General features: G+C 32.5%; 1 protein-coding gene across 1 annotated transcript; it reads left to right on the top strand.

Moving 5' to 3' along the window:
* The first annotated feature begins 15,554 nt into the window (after window positions 1–15,554).
* On the top strand, window positions 15,555–16,336 carry LOC149060772 (protein CFDP2-like). Its single transcript, XM_089230667.1, has 2 exons — window positions 15,555–15,967; window positions 16,009–16,336. The coding sequence occupies exons 1-2, from the start codon at window positions 15,555–15,557 to the stop codon at window positions 16,334–16,336; spliced, it is 741 nt and encodes a 246-aa protein (XP_089086793.1).
* The last annotated feature ends 1,534 nt before the right edge of the window (window positions 16,337–17,870 follow it).

Below are 17,870 nucleotides of genomic sequence, written 5' to 3'. Positions count from 1 at the left end.
GTGAGGATGAGTCGTTCGTAAATTTTGGACAGGGAGGAGAGGAGGGCGATTGGTCTATAGTTTTCGGGTTGTTTATGGTCTTTGCCTGGTTTGGGAATGGAGATGATGACTGCTTTTTTCCAGGCAAGGGGAAAGTAGCAGATTCTGAAGGCGCTGTTGATGATCCGAGTAAGGGACAGTATAACGTTGTTCGGTAGGAATTTAAGAGCCGTGTTGGTGATGAGGTCTTCACCTGGGGCTTTCTTTTTGCGAAGGTTGCGAATTATGTCTTGTATCTGGCCGGGAGTGGTAAAGAGGTTAGATCGGGTGATGTCAAGGCCTTGTAGGTACTGGGAGTGAGCGGTTACGTCTGGTAAGTCGGGGCCGGGGTTTGTTTGAAATTGACGTTCGAGCGAGTCGGCTATCAGCTCTGCTCGTTCGTTGGCCGGAAAAACTAGGCCGTCGGGGCCGGTTAGTGGGTGAGATGCTGGACGTTTGTGTAAGAGACATTTGTTGAGTTTGTATATTGAACCGTCTTGGTGGTCTAGTGAGTTAAGAAAGATGTCCCATTGGTCAGTATTGTGCGTTGCGAGTAAGGTACGTATGAGAGATATTTTGGCGTTTAGTTGTCGTTTAATTGTCGGGTCGCGGTTTATTTGCCATTCGCGGCGTATACGGTTTTTGTCTTGTATTTCCAGTTTAATGTAGTCTGGTACTACAGTGGACGGGTGATTGCGTGTCGGTACGTATACGCTGGATTCAACCGCTTGTTGGATATGTTTTGTGAGGTTTTCGATTGCCAGGTCGATAGACTCACGGTCGTTGGTCGGTTGAGTGGTTGAGTTCGGTAAGTTCGCGAGAGTTGTCGTGTATTTTTTCCAGTTAATAAACCGATTCGTAACCGGTGGAGAAGAAGAGATCGGAGTGCAGAGTGTATCTAGAAGAATGGGGTTGTGGTCGGAAGATAGTTCGTTGAGGTTAGTGATTTGGGTTTGATAGGGTAGTCGTACGAGGGCGATGTCGAGTATGTCAGGTCTGTATCGTGTGCATGTCGGGAAATGTGTGGGAGAAGAGGGAGCAGTTACAGAGTAGTCCGATTGTTGTACGTGGTCAAAGAGGACACGGCCGGCAGCGTTAGTCGTGTGGCTATACCACAGCGGATGTTTGGCGTTGAAGTCGCCTGCCGAAATTTGCCACTCGGCACTCTTTGTCAAAAGGTCGAGGTCGTTTGTCGTTAGTAGGGTTCCGGGTGGTTTGTATACGGCTGAAATAAGTACTTCGTGGCCGTTGAGTTGTACGAGGATGGAAGAGGTTTGGATGGTTGTGTTTAGGGTAACTGGTTGGTGGACGATACGTCGGTTGACGAGAACGGCCGTGCCTCCGTGGGCGGGCGAGCCCCGCACGGGTGGCAGGTCGTTCCTGTACGTAAAAAAGTTAGGAATGTGAAGTCTGGCAGAGGGTTTTAGGTGGGTTTCGTTAAGTAGGATTATGTCGGTTTTCAGTTTTAGTGCTAAAGAGCGCAGTTCGTCAAGTTTGTGGTTAATGCCGTTTGAGTTCCAAAATAGAATTTTTAAGTTATCCATTTTGGGGGGATAGTATGGTTAAGAATGATTGTATTGCTGTTTGTATCAGGGTTTTGGGGTCCTGGTTGTTTACTATGGCTGTTAAGAGGTTGGTCAGGAGGTTTAAAATGAGGGACAGGTTAATTTGTGGGGCTTCGGGACTGGTCGGTTTTGGTGGTGGTGGTGGTGGGGGCGCTTGGCCGGTGGTGGCTGCAGCGTACGAGTGGGTTAGGGGTTTTATTGTAGTTGTTGGTGGGGGCGGGGGTGGTGTAAAAGATTGAGTTGTCGGCGGCAGGGTTTGAGGTTTGGTTGTTGGTGGTGCGATTTTGGGTTTTATCGTCAAGAGATGTGGACATCCGCGGAAATTAGCCGTATGGGGCCCGCCGCAATTGCAGCATGTCGGGGTTTGCTCGGGAGTTTTTTGGCATTCAGATGCCAAGTGATTTCCTGCGCACTTGACGCATCTGGGTAGGTGGCCACAGTTACGGGAACCGTGTCCAAAACGTTGGCACGAAAAACATTGTGCCGGGCCGGAAGGTTTAAGGGCTTCTACCGAGATTGTAAGATAAAATAGGGAGTTGAGAAGGAAGATATCCTTGGCGTTCGGGGTTGCCGCAATGTGTACGAGGCACATGGGCATCGGTTTTTCGGGAGTACCGAAACGGCGAATGTATTTTGTTTGGAAGTTTAGGGTTTCTAGTTCGGATTTTAGATCGTCAGTGGTGATGTCGGTCGGTATGCCCTTTAGAACGACCTTAAGGGAACGATCTTCAGGGAGGCTGAAGGTATGGAATTCAGTTTTGCTGTCAACTAGGACTTTCTGAATTTGTCGGAAGTGGGTGGGGTCGGTAGTTTGGACAGTTATTTGTCCATTGGATGTGGTTTTGGCTGTAATTGCCGATGGAGTGAAGTTCGGAAGTTTGTAGATGGTTGGTGCGATTTTTCGCCAGGACGCAGAGTTTAAGATTAAGGGGGGTGGCCTGATTTGCTTGGGTTTGGCTGATGTCGGGATTTGTTGTTCGGATGTTTTGGCTGGTGGAGGTTTAGTGGTCGGGGCGGAGTGTTGGGCAGATTTGTTTGACTCGGTGTCGGAAGAGGAGCAGTATGACGACATTGATGAGTCGGTCGTCGGAGTTGGAGAGGGGGGGGAATCCCTCTGTGGACCTTTTTGGATGGTGGACGGTGGGGATGGTGAGGCACGTGGACGTCCCTTCTTGGAACTCCCGGGTGTATGCGCGGGGCCCTTTCGCTTGTTAGCTGTTTTGCCCATGGCAAGACCGTAACAAACTCAGGGTTTTTCCACTGTAGCTCTGAAAAGAGCGATTTTCTGGTGGTGTGACGGGTGGGTTTAGGGGGGTTTGGTTTGGTCAGGGATGGGATTCTGCGGCAATGAGAGGGCGCGGCCCCTCGACAGATAAACGGTGGGAGGTGGATACCCGTCGCTTTCGCGACGGCTTACCTTGGGCGCTGGTGCCCTGTCGGAGTAGCGGTGAAAACGGCTGTTGATTTGGACTACGACGTCGCTTCCGCGGCGGCTTTGGTGGGCGCTGTTGCCCTGTTGAGAGCGGTGAAAACGGCTGTTTGCGTTGCTGACGCTTCCGCGGCGGCTTGTTTTGGACGCTGATGTCCTGTTGGAGTGAACCGGCAGTTGACGGTTGGCGATCGGGTTTGACCCGTGGGCGCTGTTGCCCTGTTGAAGGTACTGCTTCAGAAGCTGGATGCAGTGTTGAACGGCAGAGTAGGTGTTCACAGGCTGGCTGTTGACTGAATCTGACTAACTGATGAACTGTGACTGTCCTGGCTGAATGACTGGCTGACTAGATTGTCGAAAGTGTCCGGTATTTATACCCTTTTCGACAATCTAGTCCGTCGTTAGTTGGTCCGCGTAAGTGCGTTTAGACGAATGAAAATCACATCGTTGAACGCGCATTCCTATTTATCATGTGTGATTTTCACTCGTCAAAACGCATCTTTTTCCCAATATTATTTGGTGGTCTCTAAAGATCTTTTTCTATCGACGGTTGTTTGTTCCGTAACAAGCATGGATTTGTTTATTAATAGCTTGTTGTCAAGCAAGAGTGTGAACTTGAGAATGGGGTGTGGTGAATGAATTCTAGAGCTTAGAACTTTTTTTTTTTAGTTTTTAAGTCTGAGTCTCTAGTTAAACACTTGTCTATGATTAGAACTAAGAATGTGGTTAGAGTTGTAGTTTGGATTTAATTGTTTTGAAAGTAGAGTGCAGGTAGGCCACCTTCTCTTAAAGTAAAATGGATGAGAAAGGACTTTTCTAAATGGATTTTCATTTTTCATTTTGAGAATTAGCTTAATATGTTTTCTAGATGCATTTGGATATTTTGGTATGATGTTATGGAGTTGGAATGTGATGAGGATTTCTGTGTAGTCGAAGTAATTAACTAGGTATGTGTATTTTTGAAGCTGAGAATATCAGCCGTGTAAATTATATAGAATCCTGGGGATTTATCACTTCCTTGAGGTACTCTTGCTTGTATTTGGAATGCTGGCGTGATGGAGTCTTCTTGCCAGACTAGGAATAAGTGGTTTTTGTAAATACAAATTTTACAACCAGTAGAGTGGAGCCAGATGGAACTGTTTTAGTTTAAAAAATAAACCAGGGTACCATATCGGTCAAAAGCTTGTGATACATCCAAAAACCTCTTGGGCAGAAGTTTTTATTTTAAAAAGACGATGCTATTTTGACAATTTGGTGGATACCTATATGGTGAGTTGAGGAGAGGTGTTGTCTAAAAATACATTGAGTATTTTTATAATTTTTTTAGACTTAACAATAGGTCTGATTCATTTTAGCATGACTTTTTAAATAATTTTAGTGAAGGTAATTTACTTATTGGTTAGGCGTATAGGTGATTTATGTGTATAAGGATGGTTACAAATAGTTCTCAAATTAAAGGAATATAGGTTTACCTTGAAATAAAATTATAAATGTAATCAATCGACGATGATCTTGCGCTTGTACCACTACGCACTGTTGGCAACATTGACATCTAGTGGCAGATGTCTGTCTAGACGCGCTGTCCTCGTGTCTCATTGGTCCGATTATGCGAGACATAACTGTTTTTGTTGATTTTTCTATAATAACCTTAAAAATTGCTTTTAACTCGTCGTTGTCGTGTCGATTGAAAAAAAACAAAAAGAAAAAAAAAAAAGGTGAAGTTCATGGGTCTAGAATGAAAAGGTTCAAAATAGCATTTTTTTCAAAACATACTTTTTAACAGAAATGGTTTTAGAATACAATGATGCATCTTTTAAGCTAACATTCAGGATTATACGATCATTATTGGTGATATTTTTTAAAGTAAAAAGTTCTAAATCGCTAAAAATTTAATTATAATCACAATTTAATCAAATTGAAAACGCTCGGTACATAGAACCTAATTATTAACGATGCGTTAGTATGAAAAGGTTCTAGTTAAATAATTAATCACTATCAATAGTACAATATTATTATTGTTGTTATTGTACGATAATATTATGGTATACAATAACAATGATAAAATTATAGTCTGTTTTACTTGACGCATCATTATTTAGAACTATTTGGTAAGAACCTAAACTTTGCAATGAAAGAGTTGATGAAATTAAAATATTAGATACAATTTAAGATCTAAATGTACTACATTTTCCCTTCAGAGTTAATTATATAAGTAAATAATACAATCTATAAATTAATAAATATTATACTAAGCCGTACAGAATAATTATTAATTGCATTTATTCTTACCTATTCAACAGAATTGTACGATTGAGATATAGATTTCGGTGTTTCATAGTTATTAGGTATATTGTTTTGTGTTAGAAGGTTGGTAGCAATGAAAAAGCAATATTCTGAAAAGGATTCAGCTAAAAATAATAAAAATGATAAATAAGAATGAAAAAGTTTTAATTACATTTTTTTTTTAGCATGAAAAGGTTCTAAATTATAGAACTTTTTCATACTAAACAATTTATAATATGTATTTTATCAATATTTTGATACCAACCAATACAGCAAATTATTATTATAATGTTGTGAATTAAACTATACAAGTTGCTGCATGCCTCAGAAATGTTGTCCAAGGAGTAAAATATTTGAACTCGAACGTTAAAATTGCTGTCCTGCACAATTTCATAAAAACGATTTAGAATCTTTTCATAGACCCATGAGTTTTGTAAAGTTCTAATTCACGTGTACCGAACTCCGAGAAGTGCCGTTTCATTGTCCCTACTTCGTGTTTGTGATTCTTGTTCGTTGCTGATAAACGAAACTGTATTTCAGTGTTATAAATAGTAAACTGTAATTTGCGTGTGCGACTTTCGTTAATTGTGTCCATTCCTTGCCATCAGCTGCATCATCATCCAATTACAATTCAACAGCATTCAGGGTCAAAATCCAGTGATTATACCCCTTTTATTTATTGTTTTTATTGTAATATTGTACAATATTAAGTTTAAACATCCCTCAAGCATTTTTTATCAATACAGTCTACTACAAATTACTCAATTTCTCTACCTCTCTTCTTTGAATGTAACTTTTCTAATTTTTATCCAAGCATCTATCCGTCATTCTAGGTTGTTGTCACTATCCCACGTCAATTTCACAACCGAGAAGGTCACTAACACACAGTATTTGAGAAGAATAGTCAGTTTTTTTTAGAAGATTTTTAAGTACCTATTGATTTTAATTTGATCGTGTCCGGGTGAATTTTTATTTTTGGGTTATATATCAAGTTTTTTTTATTTCGATGGGATATGCATGTTTGGTATGGAGTAACATAGAAAACAGACTGCTTAAGAAATTTGTAATTTTATTTAATTACCTGGTTCAGGAGTTATATCGTGAGAAGATGTGAATATTTTATTTCAGATAGGTGTCTCTTAAAAGTTTTAGCTTTTTTGACGTCCGAAAAGCAAATATACCATCTGCATTTTTAAATGGAAAGTTATTCTTTTATTTTTAGTGGTTTACATAAAATCCATTTTGAAAACTTAAGGACTAATATTTTTATTTAAATAGCCCAGGTTTATGGTTACGAATTTTAATGTTTATGATGGTAGATAGGTTATACATTATATAGTTTATAAATTTCAATCGATTACAGGCACCTATATTAAAAAAAAAATTGATCATAAAAATTAAAATAATATATGATTGGTAAAAAAAAAAAATCAATTTTCAGTTTTCCAGCTGTTATCTTAAGTATAGAAAACTAACATTTTGGAACTTTTGAATTGGTAAAATTGTCAATCATTAATATTTAATATTTCATTCTTTCTATCCTCAAAAAAATTTTTAAGTGGTTATAGAAATTTGAGTTTTAGTTGACTGAATAACTGTAATAATGTACACAATATTATTATATAAATATATAATTTATTATATATATATATATATATTATATATATTTTGTACATAATATTATATTAGAACAATAAATAAATATTGTTTACTAGGTTTTTCAATAAGGTAAATAAAAATAAAAATTGAATAATTATGATTATACATGGTTATATTTTCAAGGCTTTTATAGAGTCAGTTCGGCTCTATACGTGTCCACCCGAAAATAGAAATTATTTGAAACTGAATTGTTTTGGTTTTAAAAAAAAAAAAAATTATAATATTTTAGATATTTATGTTTACATCATGTAATATGTTTTTACTAGTTCATTATTATTTTATTACCAACGTATCAGAAGTGAAATTATCTGTGTATCAGAATTTTAATTCCATGCTAATTAAATACTGATTTTTTCAATAATACTTGCGCCATATGATATGGATAAGTAGTATATAATCGTTTTTATTTATTTTCTATTATAAAACGAAGTATAACATTTTAAAAATAGTTTTTGTCAACCGTTAATGTTGGGATAAAATATATAGTAGGTAGGTACGAAAAAATATTGTCACTACACATAGTCGGTGTATAATATGTATGTTTTTTTTTTTGTTCATGAATGAATGTATTCTTTTTTCAAGAAATGAACAACGCCAAGAATCTGAACATATCTAGGTATATTTCCCGAGGGAAAACATTCATATCTCCTTAGTACTAGAAATAGTATCCGGACACAATGGACTCAGCTATCATTCGTTTTCATGTGAATTGCTTCTCCATAGGGAATAAATACAAATCGAAATTTTAAGTTCCAACTTAATAAATAAACAACAAAATATTTACTGTATCGAAGAGAGTTGACTAAACAACGTGTTTATAATGCAATTACTGTATCTTTATTATATTTAAATTGGTCATTCTGAGGAAAAGAAATAATTATAATTCGTTTATAAATATTTTAGTATTTAGAAAAAATATAATATTTTAACGATTCGATGTACCCATAATTAAATTTAAAATGCGTAAATTTACTATAGGTACGTGTGATTGGTAGACAGAATATAAATTTACCGAGTGAAATTTTAATCAACTGATTAATGGCAAACATACATACGAGTACTGTGTTTAAAATGCACTTAGATTTTAATTATTGAGTATTGACGTGTATTTTGAATTATTGTAAATTGCAATACAACTGCCTTGCTCAATTAAAACTCATTTTATTTTATCCAGTGCTTTGTATATAATATTTACATAATATAACACCTATATGTAGAACGTGTTAGCTATGTTCGTTAAAGTGTCCATTCGTATAATAATTTTACACGATGAAAAAAATTGATTGAATTTTGGATTCTTTTGAATCCTCATCAAACAAAAAAACAAAATTTGCATTGACCTGAAATAGTAAATATTTTAAAAATTCACTTTGTATGTGTTGGTAGCATAGAATAATAATAATACGCGCACTCCGGACACCTAACTATTGCTTAACACTAACATCTAGGTTTTAAATATGTAAAGAACTAGCTGGGTGTGTAGTGATGTAATAGCTCGAACAGCAGTGGTCGGGATTGCCGGGAAAATACGGGCGGTACTGGTTTGCGCACAAATACCGAAAAGACAGCTTGTTTGGGCACAAAACTACCACTCGTTTGGGAACAGTTGAACCGTAACCAAGCACATGGTTTGCGCACAGTTACCTTTTAGCCCAACCTTTTAGACCTTAATAGTTTAATACCTAGCATATTAATATTTGTTTATTTATAAGTAAATTATTAAAGTACTTACATACATTTTCCTTCTCACTTAACAGACTTAGGACTGTTTTTGAATATATTTATAGGTATGGTAAAAAATGCATGTTAATACTTGCTTTTTAATAATAATTGTTAATAAATTTATAATATGTTAAAAATGCATGTTAATACTAGCTTTTTAATAATAATTGTTAATAAATGTATAATATTATGTTAAAAATGTATATGATATAATACTTGTTTGTGTAAATTTTAATTTTAATTTTAATATAATATGATTGGTAAACGTGTCTATTATTTTCCTTAAAAACAGTTTTCCATTATTTTTATGTATTTAATTTGGTCTATTTCGCCAGATCTATATCTTGTCCATAAGTTTATGCGATGTTCGACTGATTCTATTGACTCCTTACTCCTTATTTTCGTGTGCGCAAACCAGTTGTACATTTAATATAACTGTGTGCGCAAACGAATTCCGATTTTTCAGGTAAAAATTGTAGAATTTACGCAAACAAGTTGCAGCCGAAAATACTGTCGAGCTACGTAATACGTGTTGTGTAATTATGTGTATGGGTGTGGGTGTGTATACAATTAAACTAATATTAAAAAATGATAAAACGATTGCTGGTAAATAATTAGTTGCTGTATAATACACTATATCAATAATAATGGTACAAATATACAGGGTGATTCTTTTAAGTGGGTACACTAATTATCTCGAAAAGTATTTACTATTTTCAAAATATTTTTTACATGATTTCAAGTTGTTAAAAAACCAACGTTTTTATTAAAAAATTATATTTTTAAATATTTTTTATCCTTATCATTTTTTAAGTTTTTTACTTTTTTGAATGACAACATAGAGTTTTAATTTCATATTCCAAAGCAGATTATTTTTCTAAGTATTTTGATTTATAAAAATCGAATCTAGCCAATCTAGGACGAGTAGTTTTTGAGTTATAAGTATTTAAAGTTTAGATTGGCAGAGTGGAGGGTACGGGGTTACCCCGCAAAATGTTTGTCCACTACTCCGCTTGTCTAAACTTTAAATACATATAACTCATAAACTACTCGTCCTAAATTAGATTATTATGAATCAAAATACTTAGAAAAATATTCTGCTTTGGAATATGAAATTAAAATTCTATGTTGTCATTCAAAAAAGTAAAAACTTAAAAAATGATAAGGGTAAAAAATATTTAAAAATATAATTTTTTAATAAAAACTTTGGTTTTTTAACAACTTGAAACCATGTAAAAAAATATTTTGAAAAAAGTAAATACTTTTCGAGATGATTAGTGTGCCTACTTAAAAGAATCACCCTGTATAAAAAATCTCAGCAACTCAATAATATAATATAATGAATAGCAGCCCTTATGGCTGAATATAATAAGATAATATTTATGGTCCTTCTGGCCCAATAGAATACAGGTATATAAGATGTAGCTATTGGAGCTGTAACTCGTATAGCTTTAATATTATATAAAATACGGTCCTCTGGCACAACAGAATAAAGATATATAATATAAACGCTCAGCCCTTATGGCTAAACAGAGAAAATGTATAATACAAAATAATGTGTGGCCCTTATGACCAAACAAAATGTAAATATAAAATAATGCTATGTGGCCCTTTCGGCACAATAAAATATAATAATTATACGGCCCTTTTGGTACTACAAAATATAATAATAAAATAACTCATAGTTTGTGGATCGCAGACTGGCCAGTTGGTCCTGTAAAATGTTTAATTTTACATAAAATACAAAAAACAATAGTGAAAAGTATAATAAATTCGGTGATTCACCGATTATCTAAAAATAACACATTTTTGATTGAAATAAAATATTATACATATTATGTAAATTTATATAAATATATATTTGTAAAATTAAAGTATCTTACATTCATTTCGTAGTTCTGTGTTAAAAAGACAATATATACTTTATATTATATGATGATGATATTAAAGTGAAGGTAACTAAAGCTGCCTCTGTTAAAAATATTAGAATATCAAGTTGTTATGACTATAAGAAAAAAATAAGTCTGCAGTCTATTTTATTAGTTATGCCTAATTGAGATTTTTTTTTAACTAACCAAGTAATTATTAATAATGTGCAGTACCTACCTTTAGTTAAAAACGTTATTTTTAATTGTTGGTAATCTTTTAAAAATATATTTGAAAGTCATCAATGAATTGTTTCTTTGATCAAACACATGTTCTAGGTATTTATATTGTTTTCTTAACTTACTCATAATATTTATTATTTCTATGATGTAGATTATATTATATTTGAGAAAATAAACATTTTAAATTCATTACCATTTATGCTATACATTTTTTTTTTCATTTCGAATGATATACAATTACATTTTAAAGTAAGGGATAATATCATTATTGCCTAAATTTATATTATTTTAAAATTTACGAAAAATATGCTTATACGATCCGTGTATTATATTTTTTTTTATTATGATAAATTGTTATTTATACATTTATCGATTTAATATAGTGTCTCTATAATTCAAAATATCATTATTTATTAAAATTATTATTAAATTTAATTTTTTTGATACTATTTGTATATACTATTAATGTTTAAATAACTCTAAATTATATGCCTATTAACTGAATGATAATTGTATTCCAAATAAAACTTTAAAATTTTAATAATATTTATACATTTTTTTGAACATGTTTAAAATCCTTTTACTTTAAACTTAATTAACATTTAACAACGAAATAAAAATTACACGCAATAAAATAGCTACCCTTAATTAATTATACCTACCCTTCAAAATTTAAGTTCTAACAAAACGAGCATAATATTAAAATAATAAAATTAAAAATACTTTATATAGAATAACACCAATAGTATTTCTATTCTATTCTCAACTAAACTAAATATAAATGATATTAATTTAAATAAAAATTAAATTTGATTAGGTATATTAAATAAAATTGCATGTCAAATTTTGACTACCTATGTATTTATATTGTTAATTCAAAAAAACCTTTTTTAAATAATATTTAACCCTTTAGTTGGTATAATCGAATGTACCGTAAGTCACACACGGAATTTCAGATGTATACATATTATTTATATATGGTGAAAATAACATACAGGTAAATGCCTGAGGCAGAAAACAAATATATTATACACGTTGTCGAGTAAATTAAAAACCATCAAAACAATTTTTTTTTTCTTATTACATTTTGCAATTCGAAAATTAATTAAATAAAAATTATATAAAAGTAAAAGAAAATCCTACAAATAAATAAGCGATGAGGACTATATTAAATTTAATTTGAAACAAAAAAAAGATAGATATGTAATGTAAGGATATTCATTATGGCACAAGGGACTAATTTTCAATGAGCCTCAGAGTACAGTCTTTTGGATAGCGCTGAAAAAGACAATTATGGAAGTTGCTTGACATTATTATTATTTTAACGGTATTCTTCTAGATTTATATTATATTCTTTGTTCCACATTTTCCCGGAGACGTATAAAGTTAATAATTATATTTTTATTTTATTTTCGATGCAACTTACAATTCGTATAGTGTAATAGTAGTAGGTGCCTACTTATCTCGATATGTATCGAGAAATACCTGCAATAGCCAATAGGTGACGTATAGTTATTTTCGGCGTCTATACTAAATTGTTTGTCGACTATAATACTGTAAGTAGAATCATTATCCCAACAAAGTTTTCGAATACGTTAAGGTTTTAACAATACAATGTTAATATTAAATTTACTTCAACCGTTGAAAAGTGTATTGTTTAAAATATATATAGATACTACAATATTGACGTTTTACAGCTTTAAAATATTATATTTTATGTCCATGTGGTCTGTCAATCATCGTGACAAGTTTTGTTGGGATTATACCTACTCATCACTAATAGTAATTACTGACGTTAATTATTAAAGTAAATATATATATATATATATTTAACGAGTAGGGAATGCGTTTAGACACAAAATTGATAGAAAAATAGAATTAAAAATAAAGTTAACAACAAACATTATTCATTTATTTATTTTTTTATTGATGAAGATTAAAACGTCTCAGCATTATATTATATGCTATTACAAGTCAGTTTACAAATTACAATTATTACAAGATTCTTTAACTAATTATAATAATTAGTTTAAGATATTGTGATAGGTGTATACATAATTTTAAAGTTAGTATTTGTGTTGATAAATAATTATGGTTGATCTTCGTCTTCACTTTGGTTTTATATAAGAAGAGCTTTCGGGAGACGTGGTTTTACACGACGATTTTTAGTTTTGATTCCTAGATTGTAAGACTGTGCGCCATCAGATGTTTTGAGTGTTGCGTGAAAGTTTTGGAATTGTAAACAAACTTTATACAATTTGTACAAGTAAAAATTATCTACTAATTAGGTAGGTAATATAATAAATTATTATTTTTAATAATATTATAAAAACAATATGACGGTCAGTATTTATAATAATTGTTGAATCAAAAATATTTATAAATATATTACATTTCAACTACCTATTAAAATTATTTGTACTCATAATATTTGATTTTCAATAAATTATTGTTTTTCCGTTTGGCCGTTAATTCAATTTCTTTTCTGTAGGTACTGATATTATTACAAAAATATAAATAAGGTCGTATGGATTAAAATATTATATTAATTTATACTATTTCGGTTTGTATTTTAACGACACATTAATTCGATACAGACATGAACAATACTTACCGTAATACCGTGGGTGCCTATATATTATATAAATATTACACTTCGAGACTTTGGCGGGCTGGCACTGGGTAAGGACGCGTGAAGTCGACGCGTCGTAAGTGCAATGTGCTGCTGCAGGAGTTGATTGAATTCGTTTGATTATTATTATTATTATTTGATAATTTAATAATAATAATAATAATAACGTGTGAGCGACGCACTGGCATTATACATTTGGTACATGCCATATTATAACCAGCTAGTGTACGGCAGTTATACTGATCACAAGGGTAACTGCGGCGTTATAGAATTATCCGCTTATATTCGTCTGCCGACCATATAATCAGCAGCAGATACTCGTTGACTGTCAATTTACGGTGCTTATTCGTTAAACGAACGGTTTAAATTATAATATCAAGCACAGTAGTTGTAGGTACCTACAATATAATAATATAATATAGGATAGGACAGCATGTGCGCGTTTAGAAATTATTCGCGTTCGGTGCAGTCGTATATTATACCCTACGTACCTATATATATATATATATATATAATATTTTAGTGTTGATGTGCGATTCCAACTAACGATCATCCACGATAATAATATAATATTGCGTGTTACCCGAATTATATTATTATGCGTCTTTGAAATCTCATCGACTGTGCAGTTACGAATAATGCTGTACGAATACGCGGAGAATTATCAATTTTTTTTTTATCAATTTATTAATAAAATCATCCATATAATTAAAATCATATTATGCCATTCTGTGCGTATTATATTATAAAAGTATGTGGCGATGGATGAGTTACGATGATTACAATAATATCTGTTGATATAGTTAATTATTTTACAACATATAATATTGTACCTATTTGATATAGATTAAAAGTCAAAACTTATACTACCGCAGTGACTCTGTTACAGAGTACGTTCGAGAGTAACCGATTCGTTTCCCATTTGGCCTGATTTGTTTCCATTTAAAAAATGTGTTTATTAGTTAGTGTCAAATTGGTTCCCATTTTGTATTCAGGCCAAAGTTAAATAGTTAAAATTTTAATTTTTAATTAAAAAAATTGTTACAAAATATAAGCTAGATAGTATAAATTATGAATGTACCTACATTCTACTATCTTCATTCGTATATATAGCTACAGTATATATTAGGTATGCATATTATTGTATACAATAAAATTACTATAGATTGTTGACTATTGTTTAGGAATTTCAGCAAATTATCGCTGATACCCTAGTCGATTAAGAATTGAAGATAACGATTGAGATATACGTACTTATATTGTTATGTGGCCTGATTATTATATAGTATATCGCATATTCTTATATATCCTATGTATGTACGGAAATTTATAATATTAGTAAGAATTGTATAATCTCGAATAATTCATCGTGATTTATACTTGTACCAATATAAATTTATTTTGGCTTAACCATCATCGATCGTATTTTAATTTTAATTTATCGTATTTCGTTAATATCAAGACATAATATAGATGGAAAGCTCTCAATCAACATAACTCCGACAACATTCTTAAATTTTTCAAACAAATAGATATAGACAAAAAACTGTAAATATTAGAATATTTTACATTGTATAATAATAATAATAAGATAATCTATAAAGACAATGTCAACTTTTATATTGTATAACTATCATTTTGTAATTATAGGCTAATAATCCTAGTAATTGAAGCCTTTATGTTAATAAAAAAAAAAAAAAAAAAAAAAAAAAAAATATAGATGGACTGCGCGTTTAGCCCTTATCCTGTCAGCAATAATAAACTTATGTAGAAGATAAATAATTATGAAAAAAGGTAAATCTCTACATCTTTCTTCCATGATACGGAAATACGGAATCAATTTATTAAATTTAAATAATCAAGATATTCAAGGAAGAAATTTGAGTGTATCGATACGTATTGATTTAATTTTGAGTGCTCAAGAAGTTACAATCTGTATCGGAAGTCCATTTCCCCAACACCCCCACCTTCAAATTTTGAATTTGAACCTTCTGATTTGAGACTCAAGCCCCACACTGACTTTAATTAGTTGTTGTCCTCCAGATTTGGGGTTGAGCGGCGGGCTAACGACCCGACCTCATAAAAATACCGTTGTTATGAAACCAATATAATTCTTGTTTCGAACTCAGATTTTGGATATGACTCGGAAACGGCCCGGAATACTGGAATACAGGATTGGTACATGTTACATTAGATCACTTTATAAACCAAGTGCACTTAAGTCTATAAGTGACGCGGTGAAGAAATACAAGAACGTTCAAATATTGGAACTGCAGGAAGTCAGATGGCCTGGGGAAGGATACATAAGAGTCAATGGAATGATATTCTTCTATAGTTATTCACCTAATGGCAAGCATGAGAATGGAGTGTGTTTCTTAGTGAATGACCAGTTATTATCTTCTATAAAGAAATTCACTCCAGCAAATGATCGCATCTGTCATATTCGTATAGGCGGTAAACAATATGGCATGATATTGATATGTGTATACTCACCCATAGAAACGGGCGAAGAAGACTTGAAGGATATGTTTTACGATGAATTAGAAATAACGTATAATGGTCTATCAGAACACTTTTAAAAAATTATATTAGGAAACTAAAAGACTTAAGCTCACAAGTTGACCGAAAGACAATATATAGACCTACAATTGGCAATGAGAGAGTACATGATATGTGTAATGAATACGATGCTAGATTAGTTCAATTCACAATAGCTAGTGGTCTTATAGTGAGCAGTAGTTTCTTCCCCAGAAAGAATATAAATAAATACACGTGGACCTCACCAGGAGGAATTTACCAAAGCCAAATAGACCACATATTGCTTGATAAAGTACATAGATCATGTGTTAAGGATGTAAAGGATGTAAGGTCTAAAAGAGGAGCCAACGTTAATTCTGATCATTTTCTAGTGCTAGTTTAAGGTAAAAATAAGATTATCAAACAATTGGAAATCGAAGAGTAAAAAAACAAGTAATAATTAGGTTCGACGTGGACAAATTAGGAGTGGAAGCATACTTCAACGATTTCAGTTAAGACTAAAGGATGCATTGGATATTCATGTGACTTGGTTAGAAGAGTAACCGGAAATGCAAACTGCGTGGGAAACAATTAAGAACTTCAATTGAAGAAAGCAGACAGCGTAATTAATCTACCTTCTAGGTTTAAAGCAAAGCATTGGTTTTATCAAAAGTGCGCAGAAGTCATTATACTACGCAATGATTCTAGATTGCTAATGCTTCAATATCCAACTCAGCCAAATGCGGAGTTTACGTAAAAAGGAGAAAAGAAGCACATAAGGCATTAAGACAAAAAAAAATGAAAATGGAAAAGGAAAAGATTGAAAAATTGGAAAGTTATAGATACAACCCTAAAGAATTTTTTAGGTAGTGTAAGATTTTTAAAAATGAATACAAACCAACAACGCAATTCGTTTTAAATAGAGAAGGGGTACTATTATGAAATAGTAGAGATAAAGCAGAAGCGATTGGACTTTGAGGTAAACGGTAACTTTTTACGGTACATTGTTTAATTTGTTTAATTTTTTTATATAAAATTATATATTTTTATTTAAACTTAGATTTTTTATTCTTTGTACAATTTTCAAATGAAAAGTTCCGAGGTTGGGTGCTGTTGTTTCCGTTGCAGTCCCACCTTTGAATTTGCAATAATTTGAAAACCATCGAGACACAAACGATTTTATTTGAGGTACAAATAGGTACAAACAGGTAAAAACGATTGGTATGGGGTTAAACTTGAAATTCGAAGGTGGGGATCTAGTGTTTCCCCAGCATCCTCTTCTTTGAATTTGAAAAGTTTGAAAACCGTTGATTTATAAACGTTTTTATGTGATGTACAAACAGGACAAGCAAGGTACAAATGATTGGTATGGGTTTCAACTTAAAATTCGAAAGTGGGGTTGCTACCGTTTTCACGACACCCTCAAAATGGAAGTAGCGATAGTTTTAAAACCGTTGAGGTACAAACGGTTTTAATTGAGGTACAAATAGGTACAAACGAGCTACAGACGATTGGTATGGGTTTAAACTAGAAATTCAAAAGTGGGGGTGCTGGGGAAATGGACTTCTGTATCGGCTTTAGACTTCGATACAAGTCGGTACGTAACTATTTTCAGTTGATCCATATATTTTCTTCTTGAAAATCTTGAATATTAATACCTTGGAATAAAAACAGTAAAAAGTGTTTCCATATTATTTTAACTTCTACGTTCTTCTTATTATTATGACTGAATTTATTGATGGTGAGAAGTAGGAACGCGCGTCCATCTATATTATGTCAATGGTTATTATGGAGTTTATATTTAGTGAAAAGGAACTGTGTAATTAATCGGGAATGAATTCAGCTCAACTTAATAAAATACAATTAAACGAGAACCGACTCTGCATGTGGGTTTTAGCCTATCACCATTATCGTATGATAAACATTTTTTTCCTTGT

This window comes from Diuraphis noxia, unplaced genomic scaffold (genome assembly GCF_037042655.1).
Source record: "Diuraphis noxia isolate RWA-SAM2 unplaced genomic scaffold, SU_Dnox_SAM2 contig0001, whole genome shotgun sequence".
NCBI classification, from domain to species: Eukaryota; Metazoa; Arthropoda; class Insecta; order Hemiptera; family Aphididae; genus Diuraphis; species Diuraphis noxia.
The sequence above is the reverse complement of the archived record's forward strand: the minus strand, read 5'-3'. Positions and strand labels throughout refer to the sequence as shown.

What these genes read in the sequence shown, in the direction of transcription:
- LOC149060772 (XM_089230667.1), top strand. Translation starts at nt 15,555, where the DNA reads ATGACTCGGAAACGGCCCGGAATACTGGAATACAGGATTGGTACATGT. An exon ending in TACGATGAATTAGAAATAAC is followed by an intron (nt 15,968 to 16,008) that starts GTATAATGGTCT and finishes AAATTATATTAG; the next exon opens with GAAACTAAAAGACTTAAGCT.